Source organism: Centruroides sculpturatus, unplaced genomic scaffold, assembly GCF_000671375.1.
Source record: "Centruroides sculpturatus isolate CEXI.00-Female unplaced genomic scaffold, Cexi_2.0 scaffold218, whole genome shotgun sequence".
Taxonomy (NCBI): domain Eukaryota; kingdom Metazoa; phylum Arthropoda; class Arachnida; order Scorpiones; family Buthidae; genus Centruroides; species Centruroides sculpturatus.
This window is the reverse complement of record NW_019384383.1, coordinates 684,071-700,172: the sequence shown is the minus strand read 5'-3', so window position 1 is coordinate 700,172 and position 16,102 is coordinate 684,071. Positions and strand designations below refer to the sequence as shown.

Below are 16,102 nucleotides of genomic sequence, written 5' to 3'. Positions count from 1 at the left end.
ATAATTAAGAGAGGCTTAGAATTATACGTGTCTATCATGAAGTCAAAAGATACATGGCTTCCACTATCACAAGTATAAGAAGTGTAAAAAATGCTGGTCCTACAGGCACTTGGCACATACAGTAAGGGCCATTCAGAAGTTCTTTGCTCAAACTGCACAAAGCCCAGTCACACTATGAAAGAATGAAGCAGACTGACAAGTTCTGTGCATCAATTACATAAGAAAATAAGTCTTTAAAACCAAGTGGACTCCAGGCATAGGCACTGTCCAGTCTATCAACATCAATATGATTTTAGGTCTAGCACTTGGCAATGATGGATAAGCTCAAAGTAATGCAAATCAACCTCAGTAGGTGTGTATCCATGATGGACCATGTTGTAACTTTGCATGATTTAGTATCCATTTAATCAAGCAGTTTCACTGATTCTAGGGCTATCTCATGTTTTTCAATGTTCTTTTAGATTAATATTAATAACTCAAAATTTATTATAAGTGTATCGTCTGTAGACATTAATATACAGATTTTGGCACACTCAAACTGAATTAATTTGTTCAAAATCCCTTTTACTACAGTGATTGATTCCAAATCTATAACTCTGGTTTGGTGGGACAGACTACAGATTTCGAGAGAAATTCTTTGAAATTTTGCATGGTTTAGATATTAATATTCACGTAGATGGACTGTTGACTTTCTCACATTACCAAGATAAAATTTACAAGGATTTTAACACTTTCTAGTGGTAAAATTAGCAATGCCTATACATTGATGATGGTCTGGAGAGTTTACTGTCTCTAGGAGTACAGTTACTCAGTTACAATTATAACAATTTTTTGTGTTACTACACAATTAAACTTTAGGGCTTATCACACTGATTAAACTAACCAGAGAAATTTATTAATCATATACAGCCATTTACATAAATACATTAACTTTTATGCATGCAATCAACAATCTAAAATGCATTTCGAGCTTTCTTACGGCCCCTCTTTAGTTAGACAATTTGATAATTTAAACATTAGGTATATAACAATCTATTAAAATTAGAACAGATATATAACAAAGACAGTTGAATGTTATAACCAAACTTGTAAAAATTTACTTTTAAAAAGCCATTCCTCGGCTTGTTGTAATAACAATTCCAAATACTCTCCCCCACATTTTTCTTTTCTGTATATCAAACAAAATGCTTTATTAGGTCTAATTTAATTTAAATATATTTTTCTTTATATGAAACTGTGTCAATCTTCTTAATTGATTATTTCTCACAAAGAAGTGCAATATAAATAACTGAAGGCTTTCTTTACATCTATTCTTTACATCTTTATTCATAGTCAGCATAAATGAAATTTATTAATTAAAACTCGTACAATTAACTTAAAATAATTTATAAGCATTATAAATAGAAATCTTTTTAGATTCTTTTTAAAAAAATTTTTTAAATATTTGAATGAATAAAATAAATTTTACAGATATTACATTCTCCAAGTTTGTAAATAGGTTCGAGAGTAAGATGCTGACAGCTTGTTGAGATGAAAAATGAGAGCTAAGTGGCGTTTAAGAACCCAAGCTTATATAAGTATTTTAGTGTTTTAAAGGCAAAAGTCACATTATTATACATTTTCAGAAAACTAAATGCGTAACACCTTAATGGAAAAGGTATGTTCTTTGTTAAACAATTGTTATTTTTAATGTTACATTGTAAATCAGATCTTTTGATTGTTTTTAGCTGACAGAAGAGGGGCAAAAACCCAAAACATGTCTCAACAAATGGAAAAAGTGAATTAAATAAATGTAAAGAAAGCCTTGTGTTATTTATATTGTGAGAAATAATCAAATAATGAAATATATTTTATCATTATAAAGTTACTTTACTTGTATTAATGTATCATCCACCAATTTTAACTTCTATTAATAACATTTATTCCTTTACTTTAACTATTCAGTGCTGGGTGTGAAAACACCACAAAGAAAACAGTACTGTCAGTTATTTACATGTATTATATTAAAACCCAAATTTAAATCTTTCTAAATTATAAAAATTTTACTTACTAAAGTATATTTATTATTAGCTGCTATTTATAGTCTCTCCCTCAAACTGCATGCCAGTACATTTCAATATATTCCTTCCTCTATTATCCTTATTTACATAAATTAACCATCCTTTATCTACATTTAACCCGGTATTATTATTTATCCGTTCTGCTTCTTCCAGTTTTACTATCTCAATATGTTCATAAAATTTTCTTTTTATTATATGTTTGTCATTTTTAATTAACCACTTTAACTGTTTCCTTCACTATTTTACATCTATCAGTGTTACAATGTGGGACAACTGCTGAATTACACCAATTAGTTTTAATTGACCTTACATGTTCTAAAGCTTAGTTCACACTGACAATAATTTGCTGGTGAAAGCGAAAAACAGAGCGAATAACCAGTCAAACATGACTCTTTTGACAGGTTATTTGCTCTGTTTTTCGTTTTCGCCAGCAAATCACACTCAGTGTTAACTAAGCTTAACTTATCTTTAATATCTGCTTATTTTCCTTGATACACTTGTTCTTATTTGAACAACTATAGCACAACATTATTTTTCTTCCATATATTATTTTGTATATTATCAGCATTTCTATTAAAGTGATTTTGTATTGTATTTAATTGTTCTGGTATTAAAACAATAATATATATATTTTTAAAATTGTTTAATTTGTTCAAAAATATTTCTAATATATGAAAGTTTAAAACAATTTTTTATCTGCACATCTTTCCTCTTTTTTGTTTTCATTATATATTTTATCATCCAACCATTTCTGTAATAATATTTTGGGGTAATTGTTCATCAGTCATGTTCAAGGTTTCAACTCAGATCATAATGCCATGTCTAGATATCCTTTTAAATACAAACAAACACCAATCCACTAGGTACATTAATATTCGTGATTGGGCCTCATTCAACAAAGCAGAAGCCCAGACTCAATTCCCACTCATTTTTATACAAATCTAAAAGCAACATCCACTGTTATTCTTTCCAAACTCTTCACAAATCTATTAAATTCAAGCTACATTCCAAATCAATGGCTAATTTAAAAGATAAATGTTCTCCCCAAAAAAGATAGTTCATCCTTTAGACAAGTGGTTCTGAACCTTTTTTTTTTGCCCATAGACCCCTCTTCCTCTTAATTTTTTTTGTAGATCCCCCACAGACATTGCACAAAAAAAAACTTATATTTTACACTAATAAAAAAAGGAAAACATTCAGAAATGTCACTGTCAAGTGACATTTAATGGTATAAGATTCTCCTAACAAACCCCAGCTTTATAATCTCTCTTTGACCTTTGTCAATGAGATATATATGCCGTGTATGTATTCAATATATTAAATAATTTTTATTTTAACCATTATGCAAAAAATGAGTAACAAAGAAATTGACTATATATATACTGTAAAAATTTAATTCTTAGTAAAACAATTGTTCTAAAGTAAAATTACCCTAAATAACATCATCCTAAATCCGCAATAGAAAGACTAACCCTTCCACATAAAGATGACAGACATGGCCTGATTGACATAGTTAACCTTCACTACAAACAAATACAGATATTGCAAAAGTTTGTCTGCAAAAAGCAAGAAACATTAGTTACATAAAGCAGTAACTCTAGCAGACTCAAATACCACACCATTAAATTTACACCAGCAACACATGGACACGACACAACATATTAAAAACATAGATACCATTAAGCAATCATGGACTCAAAAGGCACTCCATGGCAGGCATCCCTATGACCTGCCCCAGAATTTTGTTGATTAAACTGTGTCAACAGCTGGTTAGCTCAGGGATGTCTCTTTGGGGAGACGGAAGGATTAATGATTGTCATAAACACTAAAAACTGCAAAAAACACATACTCAAAGATACAATACTCACAAATGTCACTTGCAGAAAATGTCACATCGTGCCAGAAACTATACAACACATCACTTCTGGGTGCAAGCTCTTGGCACAGACAGATTATTTACATAGACATAATCAAGTAGTAAATATAATACACCAAAAGCATGCAAAAAAGCACAAATTATTAGACATCCACGAACCATACTACAAATACATTCCACAGACAGTATTGGAAAACAACACGCACAAAATGTACAATGACAGAGCCATAATCACAGATAAAACAATTTACCATAACACACCAGACATCACACTCATTGACAAACACAATAAAATCACATACATTATAGACATATCCATTCCAAACTCACAATGTACAAAACACATGCACTGAAAAAATCAGCAAGTACACAGAACTTGCTCAGGAAATAAGGCATCTGTGGAGAATGGATAGGGTGCTTATTGTACCTGTCGTTCTCTCCTGCACAGGTGTGATACCACACACACTACACAAAAGCCTGGGAACATTGCAATTGAGTAGAAATACATACATCACACTACAGAAGGCCACTATATTGAATACATGCCACATTGTTAGGAAATTTCTGACACACTTATTTAATTTTAATTTTGTGTTGGTTGCTATGCCTTGACTCTAGTCCGGCATAGTACACTGCCACCAGTGCCAACCGAGTATAACTCACAAAACCCAACACAATACAGTAAAGCGTCGATTATCCGAAAGAATTCCAGTTGGCAAATTTAAATTTTCGCCAGTGCTGTGGCGCTGCAATCTTTGGCTATGTCTTGGGCTACTCAAATATTTTACGTTTTTGATACTAAATTAACTTCTGAAGTATAATTTTTTTATTGTTTTTATATTTNAAATTTAAATTTTCGCCAGTGCTGTGGCGCTGCAATCTTTGGCTATGTCTTGGGCTACTCAAATATTTTACGTTTTTGATACTAAATTAACTTCTGAAGTATAATTTTTTTATTGTTTTTATATTTTTCAATATATTTATTTTGTTTGTACAAAATAAAGAAAATTTTTAACGATACAATAGTTACGATTATTATTTTAAAAAGTTTACGTTAGGCTTAACATCAACAAAAATTCAATGCGAAGCGACACGCAATGGGAGAAAAATTTCAACATGGGACAGGTTAATATATTTTTCGTACATAATCGGTTATCCGAAATATCGATTTTCCGAACAACCCCAGTCCCCAATTGATTCGGATAATCAACGCTCTACTGTAATAATAATAAAAACAATGTATAACTTGAAGATTTATTAACAGTTTTAACGTGTGATTTTAATGTCACAGTCAATAAAGCCAGAATTTCCATCAAGTGAAGCATAATTGATTAACTCTATTTAATGTTATCTGTCCATGATTGTCATCAATGCAAGTCTCAAAGTGATTACAATAAGTAGATTCTAGTGTATATTGAAATAGAAGTTTCTTATGTTTCGATCATCTTTTATTCACCAGTGGCAATGAACATGTTAATTGGAGGTTCGGTAAATTGTTTTTCACTTCATATTGTTTGTTTAAATATGTATAATGTAAAAATTTCTACGAGTAATTCTAAAACTTTTACTCAATACTGTACTGTAATATGGGTGTTCCCCTCAAACATCCCTAGTTTCAAACTGTTCTATAAAATCTATTTGTTCAGATATGTGAATAAAATTTGTTTTGTGCGCATATGCTTGAAAGGACTGCTACTGCCACGCAGTCTAAACCACTGGAGCCCCATTTCTTGATCCACCGAATCGCCTGATATCAACTCTGAACTTTCTTTGTGGGCACATCGAGGATCGTGCAAAGTGCCCACAAAGAACAAAGGTATAGAAGTGCTGGACGCAAGAGCCCAAGTATAAAAATTGTAGATGCCATTAATAGCTTGACTCATAATGTGCCAGCTCAGATATGGCCTAAAATCAAGTACAGAGCAAATATCATATATGCAATGTTGAGAACATATATGGAAATGAACTGATTTAATGTAGTAACTAACTTTTAGATGTAATTTCTATTACTGTTGTTTATGGTACTAAACTCATGTTTCTTTTCCCAAAATTATCTACAAAACTAGGGGCATTCAAAGGGAACACCATGCATAATAATTAAATATTTCAATATGTCATTTAATATATTTAACAATTTATTTTTCTTAAACACAAAATTGTCAAATATAAAATTACCTATGGAAAATTTAGGTTTCTTATAAAAAAATTTATAAGTTGAATGCTACACTCTTCCATCTGCTTAGGAAACAATAGTTTATTCTATGTTGCAACAATTTCTAAAAATTTCACAAAAAACATTTCTTGCCTGTTTGAATGTAAGTAAAAAGTCCAATTTCCCTTTCCAAGGCAGCAGGTACATGGTTCTCACTGTGGTGCCTTTTCACCGGCATGCATCTTGAGGTAGTGAGTGGTTAAATTTGATTTCTGGTTGAATCTCCGGGAACAAACCAAGCAGGAGAACGGCATCTCTCCACTGTGTATCCTAAGATGGTTTATCAGATGTCCCCGCTGCCTGAAACTGCGTTGGCACTCTTCGCAGGTGTACGGTCTCTCACCCGAGTGAATCTTCGAATGATACAGCAGACTGCTCCTACAACTGAATTTTAGTTGGCATATGTTACAGACAAAGTGCTTTTCTCCATTGTGAGTGCTCATATGAGAATTTAGATCACATTCGAAAATGAACTGCTTGTTGCAGACTTCGCACCGAAACATGCCGTCCTCGTTTCTCAGCTGAACGAAAACTAGAAAAAGGAAAATTAGATCATATATTTTTTTTTAAATGCAATCAATTTTATGAAATTTACTGAAATAAATATAAAATATAAATTGAAATTTGTTTAAAAGCTAAAACTTAATTAATTTTAATCACAATTAAATATATTTTTCTGTTCTCATTTAGTTTTGTATGGATATCAATGATAAGCAATTCAGTTTTTTGGTTCCAAAATAAAATTCTTTCTTCGCTCGATTGAAAAATATTATTACAATTTTTCTTTTCTTCACTCTCTAGTTTATTCTATGTTGATTCTTTCTATGATTTATTCTTTGTTGATTCCTTCTTTATGTATTTCCTTCTTTCTCATTTGTAGCAAAAGTAAATTCTATCTTGATCCAGACATCTGAAAAAATAGTAGTTAAACACTTGAAGTAATATATCACATCATTGCAGCAATCTATACAAATAACTGAAAAATTAGCATAAAATATTTTCTAAATATGATTAATTAGTTCAATTTCATCATAAGTTTACACTAAACAACCCTGTAAATAGATAAGGCCCAAATCCAAGATGGTTATTGATCTAAATAAAACACATCAAAACAGTCATTATCTTTTTAGGATGTAGTCAGCACGAACAGATACATATCTGGAAACATATCAAATATATTGTAAGAACATATACATGCTCGTGTACCAACTACATCAAAAACTAGATAACAAACCATTTGACAATTATATTCTAATATTGTACTTATCTATGCAACAGTTATAGTACAAATACTCCCGGAGAGATTTAATCTTGACAAGAATTGTATAACGTGGAGAATTTTAAAAAAGAAACACTTGTATGGCATTTGCTTACCTTTTTATTCTTCCAGTGTAATAAAATTTTGACGTCGGCATGACAGATTCTCTCAGAACATATCTTCTGGACAATTCCACCAATAGACTTAAAAATATAACCGATAACATTTCTCTTTTGACTCAAAGGAGACCAAAGTTACATACTTTGTTCACATCTTTTTTCAAATATGTGAACTGCATAGTCACGTTTGAGCTAAATTATACAAACACTTGTTGAAGAAAAAAATTACACAATCAGTCTGTATTGTATCTTATAATGTACAGATTTCTTGAGTAGAATCAATGTTCTTTGTCATGTTTCCAACATATAATCCAGTTAAGAAAAGCTTAGCTTCAGCAGTCTCACAGCAATCACACACAAAACTTAGCAAATAAATACATTTATTTTTATAAGAATTTCTAAAATAAAAAAGAATAGCGTTTTCTACTCGACTCAAACTTTTGCTTCCAAAGATAAAAACACACTCCAAAACACTAAATTTAGGTTATAAATTAACAAAAACAAATAATCTGTCTGTACAGTAATTTATGGTTCTGGGTAAGTATAAAGAATTTTACATCACTTAATAATTATTATTTTGCTCCGTAAATTACCGGTTTTTTTAAGGCTTTTCAATCTGTGTGTTCAGACAGCAAAGTGTCGGTCAACAACCAATTGAATGTAAAGTCAGATAGACAGCCCGATCGACAAAGAAATTTAATGTTGTTTCCAAAGTAGGTTTCTGTGTTCTGTGCAAAATACAAGTATACATTTCACTATCGGTTCCTTTAACAAACTCATTTTGAAGCACACTATGACTAAATGTCATTCTACCCAGGTGTTTAGAATGCTACGGAGTCATCCCGACCATTTGAACAAAAAATAAACAATCACATGTGTCAAGTGATACAAAATGCGGTAGTCATCTTGCAATGTCAAAAATTAACAATTGCTACTTTACAATCATATTCTAGAAGTTTCGAAAATTTATCACCAATTCCATCTACAAAATTAAATACCTAATTTTTGACACTTATCAAAACCCAGATTAAAATGCCTATAAAATAAGTTTGGTCAAGAGTTCTTACCCAATACCGATAGAGGGCAGCCATATCACACTAAAAATATCAGTTCTTGTCTGATCACACAATACCAATAAGGTTATCACATGTCAAAAAAACAGAGTTGGAAAGCTATATTGTTTAATAGACTTGTCTAACCTATCATAGAAATGTTAAACTTCCAATAGAAACATCACATCACTCACCAACATAAGATCTACGAAATGTTTCCAACTTATTCCCACACTTCTTACCATTAGAAATGTCAATACTGTTCATAATCATCTTTATAAATCAGATGAGGTTAGACACAAATTACATACTACACTCTGTAAGGATAATAACCAAGAATGGGCTGGCAGCAACAAGTTTCAATGCAATAAACTGATAGAGTTGAATAAAAAATTTACTACAAGAATCATCACTGTAAGTTTACTCTATCAGGAAGTTTACTCTATCAGGACAAATATAGTCTCAAGACATTTTATACTGTTTTTTTCTCACCATTCAACAATATATGCACAACCAAAAGTTTAAAGCTAAGAAATGCAATGGATAAGAAGGAAAGGATTAGCTCTAAGTAGATTTCTATTTATCACAACGTAACAAAATGGATACTCATGTTGGAAATTCAACAAAATCATCGACAAAAAGATTTTATCATCATCAATATTCATTCTCAAGTCTAATAGATGCATCATTCTATATATATATATATAAATATTTTTCGATTGCAAATTATCTATAAGTTATGTGTTTTTAAGTAAAGTAAGATAATCTGACAACTTTTTTTATAAATAACAATTGAATATAGCAAGGAAAGAAGCAACTTAAATTGCTACTTTGCACAGTTTAATCAGAATGGGTTTCAAATAGTAAAATGTCATCAAATGATTTAAAACTATGTTATGCATAGATAAACAAATTTAATGTAATAAGCCACTTAAATATGTACAGTCATGCTTCCTATTTCATTTAAAAACTAAAGAATGTAACAATAAGAAATCATGCAAGGTGTGACAGAGAAATTTATCTCTAAACGACGATCCTCCAAATAAAATTGCATTAAATAAATCTCATCACAAGTGTTACTTATTACTTATACTCAACAGTAAGTCACAAAAACAAATACTTCTAGAACATAAACCAATACAAAGAATGATTCCAATAAACATCGAAAGTATATTTAATTGATCATTTCTTTCAAAATTTCTCGATTAATTTCAACTGCACTTTAATTATATAACTTCAATCGCTTAAATTATTTCTTTTATCATCAGATGAACTGTATCAACAGATGTGCAAAATTCTGCTAATTTCAAATGCAAAAATACTGTACAAAATTGTGCAATATTTCAGAAATATCAACAAAATATTATTTAATTTATGTTTATTATTGAAGTAATTTGTTATCATAATAAAACTTGTTTCGTTAGATATTTTCACTCGTGGAAAATCAACATATACAGTTGATCGAAGTAATATCTAAGTACAAATGCCAATTTTGTTGGTGTTTTTTTTATTAATGTTTTTAGAATATGAAACTCATATTAATGGATGGTCTACAATTAATTTCTTTAAATTTCAGATATCTTACTAAATTTTTCAAGAGTACATTTGTTTTTATTGCATCTGCCATACGCAAAATCAATGCAACACTCATCCATTGTGAAAATACCTTCGCCAATATTTAAAATAATCTCAAACACTGCATCTAAATAAATTTTCCTCATTCTTAACGAAAATGTTTGTATGTATCTAATTAAATGATAAATATAACTAATTAACGAAAATTTCATGAGTTACCAATATTTCGAATGTAATTTTGTCATATATTAAGAAAGGCACATGAGATTAGAACATCAATAAATATTATTGTTAAAAGTTATCAAAGGCAGAAAATACTAATTATAAAATATTTAATCTGTATTAGTAAAAGATGTACATTCGAATATCAGATCGGATGAATAAATGGAACGAACGCACCCGATCTCTTCTTCGTTCAGCTCGGAATGCCACAGGTCGACCATCAGCACTACCCTGGATTTGCTTTCCGGCGTTCCCTCATGGTGTGCACTGTGCAGAAAAGAATCGTCAAAGAGCAGACATTTTCCATTCTCCCAAAATCTCTTTTCGTTTCCCACCACAAGATAACAAGTAGTGGGATCGACCTGTAGTCCTATAGGAAACAAAAAAATTATATTCTCTATAGTTGAATTTCTATGATAAGATTAAATTTGATTGATATAATTCATTGTATTGATAGAAACACATGTAAATTCCCACTTTTCTGCAAAAAAAAAAAAATTATTTCTGCTCCCATCAAAATTTCCACAGATTTTCAGTTTCAATGGTGCCGATTCTGAATCTGACAAGAGAATTGGCCTAACATCCACCATTTTTGAGAGAAACAAGGTTTTTGAAGGAATATAATTTCTGTTTGAAATATATTTATTAGCTACACACATATTGCTAATTGGCTAATTAGATAAAAATAAATTTGTGTCAATTACTCCTTTTTCATAATTCTATACATTTAAAAACCAAAACACTTAATGACATGTTTTCTTCCTTTTATATTCTTCCTCTGAAGTCTCACGCTGTAGATTGCAGCAGTAATCTGATAATATGTTCTCGTTCCACCTTCCACCATACCACTTTTCCATTTGAGAAAGAATCTGATGAAACTTTCCTCCGTGTTCATCAGAAATGGCTCTAAGGTTAGCAGAGGAAAAAATCTAAATGAGAATCAGGAAATGCATCTGGAGTGACATATTGCAACCAAGTGTTTCATACAATGTTACCAATTTCACAATTTCCTCGTAGTTGTTAGCTTGTACATTCCCCAAAAAATTCTTGTTTGTGTTTCCTTCCTAACTCTCTTTTTCCATAATAGGATGCCAAAAATTTTCACTGATAGAGATGTAACGCAAGTAATCGAGTCTCTCTTTTTGAAAGATCCAAATTACAAATCAGATCGTTCAACAGAAACTGAGTGTCGAGCCATGGCTCTTCTATGGGACTCCATGATAGGTGCTCATCACAACTTAATTGTCATCTTGGTGAGGCATCTTCAGGAGCAATTTCTCTTCTGAATCTCACTTGAAATTCAGAGGTGGGCTGGCACTGGCATCAATTCGTCGTGGGGACCGATCTAAGTGCAGATTCACAATTCAGATATCATATCTTGCATTTTAATTTTGCCATATAGTCTTCGACGACAGTCATGGAAAAGTAACAATCATCGACGTGATTCCAAGGTTCCCATCAGACTACAGGAGTGGCAAGACATCGATTTGCATGTCCCCTTCAACCATCCAGTCGATGTCCGTGTGCACAAATCACAGCATATTTTAGGAGCCAGATTTTCTTTTAATTTCCCATCTTACAGCCAAAAGAACAATAGTATGTTTTCTTCACTAGAGGCATTTTTGTTCTGCTTTCAAAGTCAATTCTCCACAAATGTAGTAGAAGCAGTCTGGTTGGTCTTTCCACTTGCATGACTTGTCCAAGCAAGAGTGTCAGAGTCTAAGACTAAGTTCCTTGGATTCCTGCCGAATCTTATATAGTCAACACACCTGGCAGATGGGTGAAGTTTCACCTGGCACATGATGGCACACTAATATACATAAAAATAATGCATTTTCTTTCAAGGGAGAATTTTGATGCAGAACAGTGTAATCAATAAATGTACACATTTAAACAAGCAAATAGCTTTCAATTAATAAAAACATTTTTCTGATAATTTAAAAAAAATTATGGACTGAAAACAAAAAATAAAATATTCGTGCACTTTAAAACTGTAATAACTCGAGTTCTTTATGAGTTAAAATCAATTCACAAAATATGCTCATAAGATTACTGACACAACTAGTGCCCAGTGTCTACCTATGCACCCAGTTGTGAAGTAAAAAATAATTAAAAGATGACGCAGTTTCAGAATAAGTCAATGCTTAATTTACCCTATTCATCCAATGTTAATAAATTAGGTTCGATCTTTTAATACGAGGACAAATAAAATAAGACTTACTTATCAAAACCCCATTCTTTAAACCATCTTCATATGAGAAACACAAATGTTACTAGTACTGCCGTAACCAGAAGCCAATTGGAAAATACACTTGTCAAATTGCTAAACTGCTCTATAATATGTACGGCAATCTTAAAATATTATCATTACTTATCCAACAAACTTAATTATCTTTTCTATTCAAATTATAAATTAGTTCTATCTCATACGCAATCTAAACATATGGACGTACAGATGCGAGCGAACGTTCCTTAAGGGACGGGCAACGTGAAAATACAAAGACAACACAACAAATATTTTACTTTTGCCAAAGGCGTCTCTCTCCGACCGGCATATAGCAATTTTTCTTGGCCGTGGCAAAAACATCCTCGCCCACAATTCAATACCTCGCTCGCTCACACAGGGTAAAGCGGACCTCTTTTGCTAGTTTTTTAAACAAATTACGTACAATATTTCTCAATTAATTAAAGGCAGTCGTAAATATTTTATTTTTCGTTAGTAAAAATAACATTAGTTTATAGGGATTGAACTCACTACGTGCCCATGAGCTTTCTTCGAACCAGAAAAAACTTTCCCACTCCTTCGACGGCCCCGCACCCACCCGCCAGTTCGAGTTTGTTACAATTTTAAAGCACACGAGCGCCTCGCATGCATTCCGGCACGACCATTCGACTTAGAGATCGCTTCCGTCGCCAAACTCACCCAAGTGACACCTTATCCGACAGTTGGAGGCTCCGAAGTGGGGGGCCACGGCCGTCCCCGGCTCCAGCACCGAGAAACTGGCGTAGCCAAAGACCGTCCCGACCATCAGACCGGACAGTCGTCGCAGCACGTCGACCGTCCGGGGACAGGCGGTGGCATTGACGGTGAAGATCCCCTGACTCATCAAGTGGTAGATCCTCCAACATCCGGGATTCGCCTGGTTGACGATCCAACCGGGTTTTCCCTCCAGGCTACGAAACTCGTCCAAAATTATGGACAAGTTATTTTCTAGTATCTCGACGTCTTTTTCGTGAACGTGAGTCGCATCGTACCATCTTCTCGGTTCTATACGCTTCAACCAGAGTAATGTAGGCCGTTGAAGGGATTTGAAGGTCTCCGGACTCTCTCTTTTAGCCATAATTGCCTCTTTTAAGTCCGACAGCATTTCGGGATTTCGACATTCTTCCAGATAATTCTGGAATTTTCCTACAGTTCTCTCTCGAAAGCTGTCTCCCGAATTACATCGTAAACAAGACGGCGCCTGACAGACGCCATCGTTCCATTTCTTGGCATGAAATTTTCGATTATAAAAATAAATTAACGTTGCGACCACGGCAGTTCCTATCAACAGAGCCACCGGAGTATCTAGAGACTCGTAAATAAACCCGCAACATCTCTCGAAAATCTCCATATCGCACGCACTCTAAACTCGTACTAGTCCGAACGATCCCTTCTGCACGACGCCATTTTGAAATTAACGAAACTGTTGCCAGATCGATTGGATTTGATCTGGCAACTTACAAGGATGCAGCCTCGCACGGTAAATCGCTCGAAAATTTATACTTAATTAAAACGACTTTAATAATAATAATTTATCAAATTTACAATTGTTTAAATTTTTACTCAATTTTTATAGTTTCCTTAAAATATTTTAATTTTATTATTATTTCGTAAAAATATTGCCTTTCGACGGCGCACGATAATGGCAACGAGGATGCTTTTCTATTTGTTTGGTATTTTTAAATCGGATTTAAATGATTTTTGTCTAAAAGTAAAATGTAACGATTGATAATCAATTGCTGCGCCAAAACTTCGTCGAACTGTGAAAATCTGTCGTCTGCTATTGTGAATCGATCTGTATTTCATCACTCGATACCAGATTTCTGCTTAAAAGAACCCCTTTTAATTTATCGTGTCTGCTGCTGGCGTCCGGATCCGGGTTCGAACACGTTAGTTTTTACGGATCCTTTGTCTCTCTCTCGATGCCGTTTTATCGACGCAGGATTACGGCCCATTGTTATAAATACAATTACACCTAAGCGCACGAGTAAACATATGCGCTACTTACGCTATTCCCGAACCGTTGAGGAGAAATTTCCACTTACCTAATGCACTGTATTGTCATTCAAATATGTTTACTCCCTGCACGGTAGGCAATGTAATTTTGATTAAAATACCTGAAAATCGGCGCAAACTTGTGTCCGAAAGTCCAGCCGTCGCATGGGAATCTTTAAAGAACTTTAAAGAATCTGTAAGTTCGTAGAGCTGCGCAACTTTACTTCGTAATCGTGTTGCGTATAGTTGTGTAGTCTGTGCTTTCTAATTGTGTGTTAATCACAGTCTATAGTTTGTATTCGCCAGTGTACGCGCACGCAATTTATAGTTTACAGATGCAGGTGGATCATCGATGCCACTCCTTGTCGAATTAAAAGCGACGAGACGGGGATTTAATCTTTGGCATCGTGTTTTTATTTCTTTGAATACATATGTACAGTATATATACTAAAGTTAGTCACAAAAAAAAAAACTTGGAAAAAAGACATCATATACATTATCGGTTGTACATTTAAGAATTGATAGTCAGCAATTTCCAGAGTATCCATCGGAGATTGAAAATTTTCGAACTTCGCTTTCGGGGTCCCGCGTGGACGTGTTGTTTGAAAGAAATCGACGTGGAACGAACGTGACTTTCGTGAAGAACGATCTGCGCAGAAGTTTTAGGAACTTGTCGTCGTCGCAAATCACTAGAATTTGTCACAAAAAAATCGTGGAAGAAGACGAGGAAACGAACGGGTCGTTGCAGCAGTCGCGTCGAATTCCCAAACGGACTCGTGCGAGGCCCTCGTACACATAAATTTGCCATTTTTAAATGCAATTTTTTTTAACACAAAACTCGAAAAATTACAATTTTCTTGTGGATTTCGTTTTTTTCCACAACCTTTCGAATTTTTTAGATGTTTATTATATAATAAATAAAAATCTTTATATATATATATATATATATATTTATATATATTTAGTTCTATCAAATATTCTACAGAAGCTTGAATAATTTAGTAGTGTTTTGCATACGAATTCTTTCCGTTAACAATGGAGATGCCGGCGCGTGTGGACACGATGTTTTTTTAATCGAATATTTGATAAAGTCGAGTGAGATAAATACAAACAGTGCAAGCTAATTGCGACTTTTTTTGGGAATTTCATCTCTTTATAACTAAATTTACTGTATTGTACATAAATATACAAAATTATACACAATTGTGATCATAAACAATGTACAAAAAACAGAAATTAAAGGTCTTTCGGCCTTTAAAAATATTTTTTTAAATCAAACGCAAGTCGGTAAGAGGAAGAATGTGCGAGAAAGCGTTTCTCTCGGATGACGATTTGCGTTTGGTAGCTCGACGGAAAAACAGAACGTCACGCAAATCATCTCTCTGTTCTGTGCCCTCGCTACAATTAAGAGTGGCACACAAAATCCATCGTGTTTCGTACAAATAATAGGCTTTCTTAGCGTAATAAATA

The 16,102-nt window shown here is 33.0% G+C and overlaps 1 protein-coding gene across 4 annotated transcripts; it reads right to left on the bottom strand.

Annotated features, from left to right (window-relative positions):
* Positions 1-5,123: 5,123 nt before the first annotated feature.
* On the bottom strand, positions 5,124-14,175 carry LOC111617976 (aspartate beta-hydroxylase domain-containing protein 2-like). 4 transcript variants are annotated; one of them, XM_023359387.1, is made up of 4 exons: positions 13,298-14,171; positions 7,523-10,744; positions 6,809-7,058; positions 5,124-6,680 (listed from the first exon to the last, which is right to left on the bottom strand). In XM_023359387.1, the coding sequence occupies exons 1-2, from the start codon at positions 13,986-13,988 to the stop codon at positions 10,485-10,487; spliced, it is 951 nt and encodes a 316-aa protein (XP_023215155.1). In that variant the 5' UTR covers positions 13,989-14,171; the 3' UTR covers positions 5,124-6,680; positions 6,809-7,058; positions 7,523-10,484. The 4 variants fall into 4 exon arrangements, with proteins under 4 accessions (XP_023215155.1, XP_023215154.1, XP_023215157.1 ...); XM_023359386.1 differs by having other exon boundaries at positions 6,809-10,744; XM_023359389.1 differs by having other exon boundaries at positions 6,925-10,744.
* Positions 14,176-16,102: the final 1,927 nt, after the last annotated feature.